Source organism: Hevea brasiliensis, chromosome 2 (genome assembly GCF_030052815.1).
Source record: "Hevea brasiliensis isolate MT/VB/25A 57/8 chromosome 2, ASM3005281v1, whole genome shotgun sequence".
NCBI classification, from domain to species: Eukaryota; Viridiplantae; Streptophyta; class Magnoliopsida; order Malpighiales; family Euphorbiaceae; genus Hevea; species Hevea brasiliensis.
The window spans coordinates 112,035,667-112,050,913 of record NC_079494.1 but is presented as its reverse complement, the minus strand read 5'-3'; the positions used below and the strand labels follow the sequence as shown (position 1 = coordinate 112,050,913).

At 33.8% G+C, this 15,247-nt stretch overlaps 3 protein-coding genes across 3 annotated transcripts; 1 reads left to right on the top strand and 2 right to left on the bottom strand.

Annotated features, from left to right (window-relative positions):
- Positions 1-52: 52 nt before the first annotated feature.
- LOC110635756 (E3 ubiquitin-protein ligase RFI2) lies at positions 53-5,243 on the bottom strand. Its single transcript, XM_021785193.2, has 6 exons — positions 4,851-5,243; positions 3,902-4,074; positions 2,408-2,466; positions 1,671-1,696; positions 1,179-1,560; positions 53-735 (listed from the first exon to the last, which is right to left on the bottom strand). Exons 1-6 carry the CDS (start codon positions 5,077-5,079, stop codon positions 291-293), a joined length of 1,314 nt encoding a protein of 437 aa, XP_021640885.2. The 5' UTR covers positions 5,080-5,243; the 3' UTR covers positions 53-290.
- A 1,054-nt stretch (positions 5,244-6,297) lies between these two features.
- LOC110635741 (universal stress protein PHOS34) lies at positions 6,298-8,585 on the bottom strand. The gene is made up of 4 exons (XM_021785171.2): positions 8,283-8,585; positions 8,107-8,201; positions 6,897-7,018; positions 6,298-6,598 (listed from the first exon to the last, which is right to left on the bottom strand). The coding sequence occupies exons 1-4, from the start codon at positions 8,461-8,463 to the stop codon at positions 6,511-6,513; spliced, it is 486 nt and encodes a 161-aa protein (XP_021640863.2). The 5' UTR covers positions 8,464-8,585; the 3' UTR covers positions 6,298-6,510.
- A 3,506-nt stretch (positions 8,586-12,091) lies between these two features.
- Positions 12,092-15,018, top strand: LOC110635726 (probable E3 ubiquitin-protein ligase BAH1-like 1). Its single transcript, XM_021785156.2, has 6 exons — positions 12,092-12,659; positions 13,117-13,361; positions 13,456-13,716; positions 14,048-14,185; positions 14,591-14,649; positions 14,736-15,018. The coding sequence occupies exons 1-6, from the start codon at positions 12,485-12,487 to the stop codon at positions 14,839-14,841; spliced, it is 984 nt and encodes a 327-aa protein (XP_021640848.2). The 5' UTR covers positions 12,092-12,484; the 3' UTR covers positions 14,842-15,018.
- Positions 15,019-15,247: the final 229 nt, after the last annotated feature.

The window sequence follows — 15,247 nt, the reverse complement described above, 5'->3', positions numbered from 1 at the left end:
ACAAAATCCAAACGAAGACAATTTTTTTGTGATAAACAGTAGAAATGAAGTCTTACAAAATAATGAACCGAAACAGATCCATTACCTCATCCCATCTTAAGAAAATAACTTTACAGTTTCAGAAAGCCAAATTGTTGATAGTGCAAATTTGATCAAATTTACAAAAATGATAACAGTATCAGTTGCGATACATAACACTGTTTCAGTCATTTGAGCGCAACATAATTAAATGTTTCCAATAAATGGGATGAATTTCATTGATAAGCTTTTGCAGCCACAATGAAGAGATCCTAATGCCTATTCCCAAAGCCACTAGATCTGTTTCCAGCACTGGGACCGCCAGTACTCTGACGAAATGATCCCCACCCTGAGTCCCTATCAAATGATACGTGTTGGAGATGAGTCCAATGCTCCCTTTCCCATGGATTAAAATAATTCCGGAAAGGATTTTCTGTTTCTTGTAGATTCTGGCCTGATGAACTTGGAGGAATGATTAAGAAACTACCATTATGTTCATGCTGAAGGGGTGCGGGTAGTATCGAAGGCAAGCCCCTTGGAACATCAAATCTCCTCATACCATGAATGATAGGCGGTGGAAAGCCAGGTGAATTGCTAGAATGTTGACGATGATGGAAAGCATGGGAAATCTGGATCCTTTCATGGGTCCGAGCACTGCTTCCTGGATGGTGAGGAACAACTGAAGAGGCAAATGAGCTGCCAGCTGTAGAACCAGACCTATGAAGAGTAGATGCAGAATCATTAGTGTTATGCACTTGACAGCTCATAAGAACAAATGTGAGCACCACAAACAAGCAATGTTTCCACTGTTGACAACAAATAAAGTGAACAAAACAGGCATTCTTTGCCTTCTGTGATGCAGCACTTGTAACATATTGCGTCAATTGTTGAAGGTTAGAACGGATAAAGTTGAAACTTTGTGCAATAGAAGACATGGACTAACCATTAAAAATGTTAATGAAGTGACCATAAATTTCTTAAAACTTAGCATGATAAAGCGTCACTTCTGTGAACTAATGAATCAAAAACCAAGTAAAATGCTTTATGAAACAAGAGAGAATTAAAATTCAATTGCACGCCCAACAGTATTAAGGATGAAAATCCCATTCTTATGTTTATCCAGACACGAGGGAAAAAAAGTAATATTGCACACTGCTTACCCATGACCAAGTACAACTGGATGTGGAAAAGATGTGGACCTTGTTCTTGTATCTGATTCACCATTTGATGATCTGAACGTCAGAGGAACAGAAGCAGGGTCAACACCATTTATGTGGCTACCAGATACAGAGAAAGGAGGGGACCTGCGGCCCCAACTATGGTATTGGATATTAATGGCAGGAAAAGCCTGCGCGGTAAAGATCTCATGGTGTCCAGATGAACCATTCCAGTGATGATTGAAGTTGGGATCATCAATGCTGCTATCATTAGATCTTGAGGAGTTGGGAGGAATTGACCCAACATATGCAACATATGAATGAGCCACTGATGATGCAGCTGTGTGTTCAGCATAAACTGAATGGTGTCCCCTTAAGTCATGATCTACACAAGAACAACATTCATTGTCATCTTATAATATCATTTAGGGACTGCTATCATTTAGGGACTGCAGAAGTTTTTATAAGAAATCAATTAATAATAAAAATACTTACAGGTGGTTGATGGTGATTCTACTTCCCTAGAGATAAGAAAACATCAATTCATTAGCAAAGCAATAAGGCTTTATTAAGACAGGACACCTAATTTTTTCAAGAGCGGGGGAGGGGAGGATAAGTAACATTCTCAAGATAAGCAAATGCCTTCCATCTAACCATCTCAAAGAGACCATTAGTCCACAAGAAAACTAGAGCAATACCCAAACAAAGATGAACACTGTAAAAAATAATAAAGCAATAAAAGTAATGCCAATCAATAACGAACTCAAAGAAAAACACCCAAGTAGAAAGTGATTTACATCCACATTCATAATAAACAAGTCATTGTCCATTGTTGCCTGAGTGCAATATATGAGTTGTCTGAGCACAATGTGTGAGAAAACTTAGCCCCTAATGAACATGCAGGCTCAGGCCTCAATCTTTATCAACCCAGGGGCACCCAAAAATTGAATATAAAGCCATACACTTAGTTTAAATAAGGAGAACATTTGTTTAGAAAACATTAAACTTCCAGATATATGATGGAACAATTGTAAACCAAAATGTTCCACATGTTAAAACTACAAATAGTGCTCAACGTTCCAATACAAAAGGCAAAAAGTGTGAAATAATATAACTGTGCAAGCTGTCAATCTAAGTGATATGGTAATCTACTGGGGAAAAATTTGCAAATAACACAAGCCATAGTGACAATATAACAAATAAAAAAACCAGAGGGGGGGAATCTTGCTTACTCATAAGATGAACCAACTTGTGCCAATTCACCAAATGGACACCAGTGAACTCTATATGGCTGAAAGAGACAATAAAGAAATATTGTGAGGCAACATGTATCATAAATATCATGAAAAACTTTAGGAAGTTTTGGTATAGCCAACGACAACTTCCTCAAACTAAAGGAAAATGGCCAAAATGTAATTTCACATCTGCATCATCCATTTGTTTTATTTTGTTTGTGCATTTGTTAAGAAATAAACCTAAAATCTACCTTAGACACCCAACATCCACACTACCATTTAAAAACCAAAAAAAAAAATCTAAGTTAAACAAGAGTAGTGACAGAACTTTAGGCCCCAGCCAGTATTAAAATAAGGTTTAAGTTCACTTTGGAGGACACAAGAATCAGCCTAACCTAAATTATTTCATTTATACTCTATCAGGGGTCTAAGGTATAAGGCCTTGTTTTGTAATGGAGTAGAAACTCCAACTGACAATCCATGTATGCAAGATCTAACATAAAGACCAACATTCCAAAATTTTGGAATAATGTCTTCAAGTAGTAAGATAAGAAAGAAAATCATCACCTAAATATTGATTACTCTGGCAGGCCAAACCAAACCTTGAGAAATTATATGCAAAATTCAAAATTTATCACAAAGCCTTCTAGCTAAACACCTTTCTACCTTTGCACCATTCTCATTAGACTCAGAATGATAATGGCTCAGAAAACAGCCATCTCCAATGCAAAATTATTAAATTGAAAACCATGTGATAATCTTAATTAGAAGGTAACACATAATAAAAAAAAATGGTGAAAATGCTTTAACTATTTACCGATTGACATAAGATTATTTACAAGGACAGCATGGTAAATAATATCACATTACTAAAAAGTTTTACAGATGTCCTCAAATTGTACTTACCACAACCACCATCAAACAAAGTCAAAATCAAATGTGTGTTTTTTTGTTAATACCTGATTCAATTACTGCTATAAATGAACTGTAAGAAACAACACACTAAAAAGTAGAACATTGATAAGCTTCTTGGACATACACTAAAGAAAGTGAAGAAAAGCAAAGCAGCTCTAAAAGCCCACTTATGAGTTCCACGGAGGAGATGGATCCTCCCCCCGCAACACCCCCCACCCTTCTCTCTGCTATCATGGCTTAGATATTTACAGTCTACAACAGCACCATGGTTCTTAGAAAACTTGATGCCAACAAAGGTTAATTTCTAAAAGTATGGAAACTTTTCTTATTGAAAAAAATGCAAAGATGCATTAAGCTTTAAATGAGAACAATGGATATAAGAATATCATTCATATCCAGACTCATAAAAAATAGAAGTTAGCATTTCAACCGCAGCTATGCACAACTGCCATTAGAACATAAGGCTGTAGCTAAGTTCACCACATGCCTGTACTAAATTGCACATGCTAAATTATGTGTTATTTAAATAATTAACTGCAAAATACTGGAGACAAACAAAAAGCAACTGCATTCTACCATTTCAGAATAACTTAGATCATAGAAGTCCTCATCAGGGATCCAGTCATCCATGCTCATCTCATGTAAGGTACGAGTAGAGTCATTAGCATAGAGCCATTGGCCTTTTTCAACTTTTCTGCAATTTGGGCATTGCATTGCTCCTTTCATATTGAATGCCGAACCAATGCAATCTGCATGGCACAAGGATCAAATTATAATAATGATCAAATAGGGCACATTGTAATCTTTATCTGGGTATTGCACCAGCTCTGGAGAAAGTATCATAAGTGCCTCAAGAAACTAACTACAACATTGTCTTTTCATATAAAGTAAGTCACTTCCTATTTTCCTAATTGGAAGACATATTTTGAACTACATATCTAGCTACGAAATAAAAACTGGCTGAGGTCTATTCAGCTCAACTCCAGTAATTTCCAATGCCACCAATTATGTTAGCTGAATAACCATACCTGCATATATTTGCAGATAGGGTCATGGGTTTAAAACATAGGCCCTTGTTTCAGTGCCAAATTCATGGGAATTATTTTGTGCCGTGGCAACCCCAAAAATTTCCATGAACTTACCATTCCACACCCAAAAGTTTTCATGTGTGCAAGTAGATATAGGTGCAGGAGACAGTGAAACTTAATTGATATTCAATATCAGTCCAAATTAAAACCAGAAGATCATAGAATAGACAATTTTTTCCACTAATTTAAAGCTAAGTTGTTTTTCGTGAAATAAGAAGCCAAGCTATTGACATTAACTAACAAACACTTTCAGAAATAGGGTTTTGAATTAGTTGATTGTCTTTGACAAAACCTTTAAATACTTCTTTTTACCAGATATAAATTAAGCTTAAATGAAAATTCAATACATTATCGCCTTTTATATTTATTTGAAAAGCCCAGCTTTAAATTATTAAAAAAATTGGGGAGAACAAAAAAAAACAATAAAATGAGGATACCCAGATGGAATTCATGGCCGCATTGAAGCTTAGCTCTGGATCTACCCCCATTATCCAACACCGTATCGAGACAAATCGAGCACGAAACCTCAGAAGAAGAAGGCTCTTCATCATTCGCAGCATCGTGGAGAAGATGATGATGATGATGATCATGGGCGTCACCGTCCATCGGCTGATGATGATATTGTTGATTATGAGGATCAGTTGTGGCTTTTGTTGAGCCCAGCATGTCCTCCTTCCCTTCCGAGTCTCCACCAATCAAAAAATTAAAAATTAAAAATTAAAAATTAAAAATTAGAAATTGCAATAAAGCGACAAATCTGAAAAACTCTCTCTCTGGAAATCTATCTCAACGTTTCTTTTTTTCTCTCTTTCCGACCTGTCAGATTACGTGCTTCGGACCTTTCGTGGACCGTAAAATCCAGTTCAGAGAATACAACTACTAGTAAAAAACGGTGTCGTATCTATTTTTTGGTTTGGTTCACCTATCATCTCTTTATATAAAAATTAAAAAAAAAAGGAAATATATTTATTTCCATTAAAATCTAGTAATTAGTCTCGTAATAGGAAAATGGAAGATTCGAATTTTAACAGTTATATCATAAAAAAAAAAATTGTGGTTTTGAATATTAACAGTAGCTTCAAAAATCAACCAAATCATCAACTAAATTAAACTCATTTGATGAATCCACTTTAAACTAAAAATTATGATTTATCCTTTCTTTATTTTGGTTTGCAAATATAAAATTGCGTTTGATTATGATTTTAGAATGTGAATTTTACAGTAAAAACCAAATATTAAGTACATGAAACTACATTGTTTTCCATATGATTTATGAATACGCATCAAGATATATAAACAATTCCCTTCTCAGCATTGCACAATGTTGGAAAGAAACACAAGAATAAGTTTCCAAATGGGCTTCGATGTAAGACAATACCCATCCTTAATATTTCTTACCAACAATACTCAATATTATCCGTTGGGCTATTTTGGGTATGAAATAATGTAATATGTTGTAAAATTAAGATGTAAATAACTTAATGTGATAATATTTTTATTTTAATATTTAATTTATTTATAATATTAATAATAAATGATAAGAATTAAATTCACAATTTAATGATAATGATTACAATAATTAGTAAATTAATGATTGAAAGATAATAATAGTTATGATAGGATAATGGCGTTAAAGTGACTTTTATTTAATTAAATTTGAAAAGTGAAAAAAAGCACACTTATGACCTTAAATAAACGAAACATTATTGTAAACGATTTATAGAAGCTACTTATAATTTTACTTGAGTTTATGATAAATCAATTGTAGGTAAAAATTTTTCATACACATAGAATGGTATTCCCTCAAATACAGATGATGATATTGCACTCAAAAATACAGTAAAATACACATTCACATTTGAAAGAAAAGGAAAAAGAAAATAATTGTTAAATCATAATTATATATGATAATATAATTTATAAATTGATTGTCTGAAGAGCAACGGAAAATGGTCATACACACAGGTAATTGCATACACGAAAGAGTCAGCAGCAATTATGAAATACATGTATCTGACATTGACAGTGTGCACCATTATTTTCATTACATAAAAGCATATGTTGCAATTACTATTAATTCAGAAGAGGTAAGTTGTCTTAGTGTTTGATCTTAGGCTTCTTCACAATCATCACGCTGCAGTGAGCATGATGAGCACAGTAGTCACTCACACTACCTAGCACCGCCCTGCAATAGAAAGATATCATGTTAAAGACTGCCCGAGACTAATTAAAATGCAATTATTAAAGACAGCATTTGAGGGTGTGGTAACAGGATGAGACTGGAATTCTGAAGGGCCTTTCTGCAATAATTGCTGGATACTTAATAAGAATGCATACAGCCCAAATGCTACCGACAGATTTTAAGGGAAGCCATTTGAAACACCATAAATTATACAATTACAACCGCAAGAGAGTAAGCCAATTAGAGTATTCACCACATCCGCAAACTTTTCTAATAATGCAGAGATTGGGTAGGCAAATACCTTTTAATAGCTCCATAACCGTGACTACCCACAACCAATACTGAAGCATGGTGTTTCTCTACAGCATCACAGAGAACATTCCTTGCATCACCCTCTACCACTTCATATATCACATCATTCACCTGCATGGAAACCAAAATAATCAAGAAACTATTGCCAAATGCCACTGATTCAAGTGAGAAATCTATGAATTTGAGGGAGTTAATGACAAAACAAAACTGTAAACATATTTTTTGAAACGCAGAGACAGAGAGAGAGAGAGAGAGTGAGAGAGAGAGAACCCTGTTTTGAATGGGCTTTGCGGGGACTCAAAGCATCTATAAATTTATTAAAAAAAGGCTCAAGCTGGTGTTGCCCATGTTTAGCTTATTGGGTCTATGGCAAGTGAGTTGCACAATCATTAAGCATCTATATAAAGCTTGCAATTTGTAATTAGTAGTACTTGAATATATACCTATCAAAAATTCAAAATAACTCATGATTGCTAAAAAAAATAAAAATAAAAAGTAATCATTTAGTGTCTATTTAATATTGAATTTAAAAAATTTAAATTATTTTTTTAAATAAAAAATATTATTTTAAATATTATTAAAAAAATAATTAAAAAAATTATTATTTTAATATTTTTATAATTAAAATTTATCAAATTTAATTTAAAATAATTTTTTATTATTTTTAATTAATATATTTAAAAAAATAATATGCTTTGATAACAGTATCAACAGCAATATTAATCAGACTCTTAAACAGATAAACATCGAGGTCACAAGCACACAAGTCCACTTCACGCCAGCCATAGTTCAAATTTCAAGATACACTAGGCACTTTTGTTTGCCAGTGGTCCATCATCCATTCTAACACTTAAGTTTACTGCGAAGGAGAGATTTTTTTTTTTTTTTTTTGGTTGAGTGGCAAGTGATGTTTTCATAGGACAGGCTCCTCTGTATGTAATTCTCGTGCGAACAAATTAAGTTTCCCGCTTTCTTAAAATCTACAAGCAGACCAAGAAGAAGCAGCAATTCCTAATTAGTGGAAAATTAAAAAGATCCACGTTTAGGCTACGGATTCACTTCTTTATCTATCTTGGAACTGAAAATTGTTAGCATAGATACTTGAAAGTCAATTCTTATACATGTAGAAAATTAAAAATTGTAGAACAAATTGGAGAGAAAGTATAGTAAACCATCATAAGCAAGCAAGAAATAATCACCGATTTACTGGTGCAGATTTCGTTAGCCTTCTCAATAACTCTAGCAGCTATCCTCTTCAAATCCGACTCCAGAGACGGTAAAATCTCAGCAGCCGCTAAAACAAATCACAGTAAATTTCAACTCTATTAGTTTAACCAAACCAAGAAAAAACAAATGGAGAGACTCCGTTTAGTACCAGGTCCAGGTAGACCGACAGCAGTAGCAGCATAGGGTTTGGCGTGGAGAACAACAAGCTTGAAAGGAGAATTAGAAACGAAGGGAACGAAGAAATGATCGAGCGTCCAGCTCAAAGCGTACAAGCTATGCTCGCTATCATCGACAGCAACCACCATCACTTGCTTCTCTACGGTGGACATTGAAAACGTCTCTCAACGCGTGCGACTTTTGCTTTGTTTCTTTCCGCAAAGTGCAAAACCAACAGTGAGCCTGTGAATTACTACACTTGAATTTGGCTTGGGCCGCATGACTTAAAGCAGGAAAAGAGAAGGGACTAGATGCAGACAAACTATTCTTTATTCGCTGTTGCGATAACGATTCGATGCCTATCGTGGCAAGGACGTTTCGGTACTGTTACCATTAGCCATTAAGTAGAGGAAACGCAGTCGTTTCTGGTACATATTTCACTCAAATGGTTGGTTTGCCAGTTTCAAGTCTAAAGATTAAATTTGTATAATATGAATAAAAAAATTAAAAAAATTCCCTTAAAAAAAATAATCCTTTTGTTAGCACCTACTAGTAAGGCCATAAACTTTTGGACGAGCTCTACTCGAAACATGGATTGGAGGGAGCCCAATTAAATTTCTACGCAAGAAAATAAACATATTTTGCAATGAGCCTGAGTAGCTTGGCACCAACATCATAGCCAGGAGCGCGCAAACTCCAAGGCCCATTAGGCCAAAATCTCATGCCGAGAATCAGTTCCCCCGCTTTTTATTAATGATAACAATAATTTCGAGATAAATGGCGTCGGATGCTGTTGAACCCACTAAGTGAATTGGCTGGCATTTTCGAATAAAATAAGTTGCAGAGAGGTATGTAAGGTTGGAAATAAAATAAGAATATGACTTAAAACAATTAAAGTATGCTTTTAATTTTGAGGCTGTAGTCAGTGCTGCAACAATCCGTAGTGGCTCCTCCACTCAATTAATTATATATGCTTCTCCATAAAAAGTCCATTTTGAATATGTTTGTGTTTCAGTAATGAAATTATTATACTTTTTTCGAGGATTCTCAACCTCCCATACTTGTCAATCACACTATTTTTATATTATTATTATTATTATTATTATTAAATTTTAGTAATATAATTAATTATAATTTTATTTTTAACTTATATATATGTGTGTGGGGTCAACTAGATCATGGCATGCATCATCAACCAACAAGTATAAAATGCGAGTGATTATCATTAAACATACCGCCCACTTGAGAGTACTGACCATGGTGCACTCTGTTTTTTCTATTTGTTTTAGTCCTTTAGATGTCCCCTTTTTCTTTTTCCATTTCCACCAGCGTTTTTGTTTTTCCAACTACACGATACCACATTCTCTATAGACCACATATTATGATTGATAAGCTTGTAAGATTGTGATACTGGAGTTTCTTGAATGGAGGACACGTGGGCTAATGTGTACAATATAAAAACAGAGAGATACGAGTACCTTCAAGGCACTTTGGTGAGGGATAAAAAGAGCTAAACGCTTTTGGGTGTTTCTAGTGATGGCGAACTAGATCTTCCTAGTACCCTTGCAAAACTGAGAGGATTAATGAGCTAAGGAAATATTTTCACTTGGTACCCTGATGTTTAATTTAATATAGGGAATGCCAAAAGGACAAGTCAATGGAGGAAAAAGGTAAAAATAAATAAAGAGTAGTGGTTCACGAGTAGATTCATAAAGTTTCTAGGTCAGCGGACCTCCCAATCGAGGGTAGACATTATAAAATAGGTGGACGTAGATGTGAGTTATCTCAAAATGGCGTAGAGCCTCTTAATTAGATGTTAATAAGAATACATGCTCTATATATGATTAAATTTTTATATAAGTTTTACTGCATGAATTAATCCCTATTTTTTATTAAAAAATATTTAATGATATATTTAGTTTTAAAACATCAAGTCTTACTTTCTAAATTTTTATAATTTAATAAATTTAATAAAATTACGTATATAAATTAACTCCTAACTTTTATTAAAAAAAATTAAGTGATACTCTCAATATAATGTAAAAATTTAGTATTGAGACAATACCTAATACGAGATTAAAAATAGATAACTGTTATTTTTATAAATTTTAATTTTTTATTAATATTATTTAGATATTTAAAGAAATTAAATTAATTTTTTATTTTATTAATATATATTTTTTTATAATTAATTTTAAAGAGTTTTAAATTCCTTCATTAAAAGTGAAAATTTAAAAAAATAATATTTAACTCTTAATTTTTTAATTTTTTACTAAACACACATATTATAATTATAATGTTTATTTAATTTTAATTTTAATTTTAATTTTAATTTTTAAAAATTTAATGTAAAATGAAACGTTTTTTTAAAGTTAATGCGTTGCTAAACTTTTCAAATTAAATAAATATCCATTTCGATTAAGGTGAAAATGTTGGAGAAGAGGTAGTTTCGTAGACGACAAGCAACCAAAGCCCAAATATGCTGTATTACTAATAAAGTGCCTCAATTTTTCCGCTCGTGTACATCCGTTGCCTGTGCGACCCACGAGGAGGAGAGATGAGATTAAGAAGGGAAATGGAGATGAGAAACGAGAAGGAAAAGCTCTTCATTCATTCACCTGAGCAACCACAACAACACAACATCCATAATGATGACGTGGCAAAAGCAGCGGATCTCAACCTGCTTGGACTTTTGGCGACTCATCTGTTCTCTTCTTATTCAAAATGAACATGCAAATACTACACCAACACGTTTCATAGACCACATAAGGAATTACGTTCACAATGGAAAGGTGTGGAGATTTGCCGGCCATTTCACGCCAGATGTGTTTGGTATCTTCCGTGTCCCGCAATTTTGAGGGCTTTACTTGGCCACGGCACAGGTTGGCACTGAAATCATATGGAAACTAAATCAATTAAATTGTTGACTAAAATTAAACATCTTATATTTTTTTTTCTCTCCAATTAAAATTAAATTAAAACAATAATTTTAAACAAGTAATTAGAATAGTAAATGTATTGGTGATTGGCAGTGGTAATTAGCTAATTATCATTTGTCACATCCTCCACTCCAAGTCTCTAGATCATGATGATATATTGATGCAATTTTTTAAAAATTGACTTTATGCTAATAATGATGATTCCTGCTTTAAACCGTGAAGTGATAACATTATTTTTGGAAAAGCTTTACACAAAGATTTCACATTTACAACCGCATCATATGAATACTTAAATTGAGGAAAAACATGGTTTTCAAAGAGAGCGTGATCATTAATTTTAACGATTAACTTACTTGGTAAGCAAATTTTCTTATATATTTTGTTGATTAAGGTTTGAATTTTTAGTCTTATTTGTAAAATTATTAGTTTTTTATATTTAAAAATATAATAAATGAAAGAACTTAATTCTTTTAATCTATAAAAATAATTTATATAAATGAGGTAGAAATTTATATAATAGTGTGGTAATTCAATTAAAATTAGATTTATTAAAATTGATTTTAAATTGGATTAAAATTAAAATCAATTTGATTTGATTTAAACCTAAATTATTAAATTTATCAAAATTAAAACTAAATTAAAATAAAGTAAAATTAAAATCCAAAAAATTCTGAAAACCAATTCTAATAATCCTTTAACTTGAACCACTAATTAAGTCGAGAATCTGACCCTTGGCAACTCCTAGCTGTCAGCAACGTTATGATGGTGACGCCACTTCGCCGGAAAGCTTGTGATAAAATAATCTTAGCCACACCCTATATGAGATCATTTTAGTAATTTCAATTCTAATTTTAATGAAGGACATAATGTGAATCGCATTATAATAAACTCTGTTACTGCCAACTTACTCAAAGATAAAAACATAGAAATAAGCATTGGGGATATCGGATTTAACGTTGCAGAAAATTATGAGGAGAATTTGACTATTTCTATAGCCAGTACTCAGTAGCCACCTGAAGAAATCTATCCTATGTATACGTTCCTGTTTTACAGCCTCCACCGCACCCCAATTACACAAAGAGATTAGAGAGAGAGAGCGCCGTCCCTATCAGATAAGAACCAAGGAGTCATATTCTTTGTGGTTCATTTCTTCATTAATTTATTAGATATACCCCGCCACTTAGCATTCATTTTCTCATCTGTTAGATTTTATGATATTTGAAGCCGAAGGGTGTGCTGGGTTTCATGAGAAAACATGAAGTTCTGCAAGAAATACCAGGAGTACATGCAAGGCCAACAGAAAGAACTTCCTGGGGTTGGTTTAAAGAACCTTAAAAAGATTTTGAAGAAATGTAGGACAGACTTGGAATCCCATCAAGAACTTGATGGGTCTCCCCCTGCTGCCCAACACTGTCCTCATCATTGTCCAGGTATTGTACTCGGTGCTTTTTTGTCATTTCATTGACCTTCGTAATCTCGGTTTTTTTATGTTGGGATTTCTTTTCTTGTTTTCTTGCTTCTTGTCTCGTTCCTTTTTCTTGGGTTTTATGTCAGCGTTCTAGAAACTTCTCATATTTATTCCAGATCTTTATTCATGTTCCAGTTAGATTGTTTTCCTTGATTGAAGGATTTCTTGCTGGAATTTTTGGGTTTATAGGTAAATTCAATCGATATATGTAATTAGTTCCTTGGCTGGATGATTTGTGTGACTAACTTTGAAGAACTCATGAACCCCAACTCAGTGCTTTAGCAAAAAATTAGGTGATCAAAAACCTTCCCGCATGATAAATTTCTGATATGATCATACATATCTTTTATTAAATATAATTTGTTAATGTTACAATTTTTATTGTTTTTGCTCATTTTCTGATTGAGAATTACATGTAGTGTGCGATGGAACCTTCTTCCCTTCCCTTCTCAAGGAAATGTCGGCAGTAGTTGGTTGCTTTAATGAGAGAGCACAGAAATTGCTTGAGCTGCACCTAGCTTCTGGCGTTCGAAAGTACTTTATGTGGTTCAAAGGCAAGTTGAAAGGAAATCATGTTGCATTGATGCAAGAAGGCAAGGATCTGGTTACCTATGCACTTATAAATGCCATCGCAGTACAAAAAATCCTAAAGAAATATGATAAGGTATGTTCATCTCTATAATACAATGATTTTCATTGTTGAACTATGATAATTGGATTATAGAGCTCAATATTTTTCTGCTTCTGCTTGGTTACAGATTCATTACTCCAACCAAGGACAGGCCTTCAGGTCACAAGCCCGAAGTATGCACATTGAGATTCTTCAGTCTCCATGGCTCTGTGAGCTTATGGCTTTCCACATCAACTTAAGGAAAACAAAGATCAAGTCAAAGAAGAAGGTCCCCGCCTTGTTTGAGGGGTGCTCACTAACATTTGATGATGATGACAAACCATCACTCTCTTGTGAGCTCTTTGATTCTGTCAAGCTCGATATTGATTTGACTTGTTCAATATGCTTGGTAAGCTCCTGTATTTCATTTTGCTAAGCTATGTATTCTTTGTATTTATGCACTCATTAATTGTATAAAAAAAATTATAATCTGCCCAAATTCCATTGACCCCTGATCTATTTTAGATTGATCTTTCTTTCAACCTGATTTGTCAATCTATGGTGAATAAGAACAATAGCCAATTTGCAGCCTAACACACCAGATCCAGCATCAGCTCTCTTCTTCAGTAGAATAGAAGAAAAATTTCAGGAATTGAACACACACACTCTGGCTTTGTTGTTATGGAACTTTGATAGAGCTCTTCAATGATTAATTCATATGAATTTCTTTTTGATGACAGGATACAGTATTTGATCCAGTTTCTCTCACATGTGGCCATATATTCTGCCATATGTGCGCTTGCTCCGCTGCTTCAGTGAGTATTGTTGATGGCCTAAAATCTGCAGAGCCCAAAGAAAAATGCCCTTTATGCCGGCAGGTTAGCTGACATTTCATTTGTAATTTTCTCCTAAAATAAGCTATGAAGTATTAAATAGCTGGCAAGCATGTTGGCACTCTAGTGTTTTGAGGTTACAAGAAAATTGATATTGATACTAGAAGACAAGGTCTGGATTCTGGACCTGATTTAAGTCCTAGCATTTCTTCAATCCAACCCCCTATTTCTTATCTGATACATAGGAATCCCCTGAAATTTGAACTGTTTATTCTCAACCTGGTGTCTTTTACTGGAGTTAATAGTATCGATTGAAATCCAGATCACATGGAATCATATTGGATTCCCCGTGAATTAGTTTTAAGTATTTATCTACCACCCTGCGTCTTTAAATGGAGCTTTAGAAAACCATTCTTCACTTGTAATAATTCATTCCCCTTTTGATCACAGGCTGGAGTTTATGAAGGTGCTGTGCACTTGGAAGAGCTTAATATTTTATTAAGTCAAAGGTATTATTTTCTTCTTTCTTTTAATTTCATGGAGAGAGGATGCTCCTCTTACAGGTTTGACTCTCCTCATATACATGTTTGTACAGTTGCAGTAAGTATTGGGAGGAGCGGATGCAGTCAGAAAGGGTGGAGAGGGTTCGACAGGCAAAGCAGCATTGGGAATACCAGTGTCAGGCATTCGTGGGTATCTAGAATAGATACTTTGGTATTGGTACTAGAGATTTAGACTCGATTACTGTCTTCATAACTTCTCATAAAAGGTCGAGCTTTAGTATGTGTGTGTAGATGTGCTCTTTGGTACATTGCTTGATTTAGACTAAATTTTGTATATAGCTCTCTGTATAAATGTTGATCTGGCTTGTAGAGAAATGGAAATGTGTTTTTCTGCTGTAAATAACTAAATGCTTTTGATTGGGAGAAAGACTTGACAGTTCCCAGCACCATTGTTCAAAATGTCATTAACATCCCTAATCTTATTAATTAGTTCATTTATCAAACGCATATAACTCACCTTTTGTATAAGAACTTCAATTCCAAAGCTCATGTTCTTGTTAATAAAAATTCTCCTTAGCCTTTTATCTCAAATTGCTGTTCATAG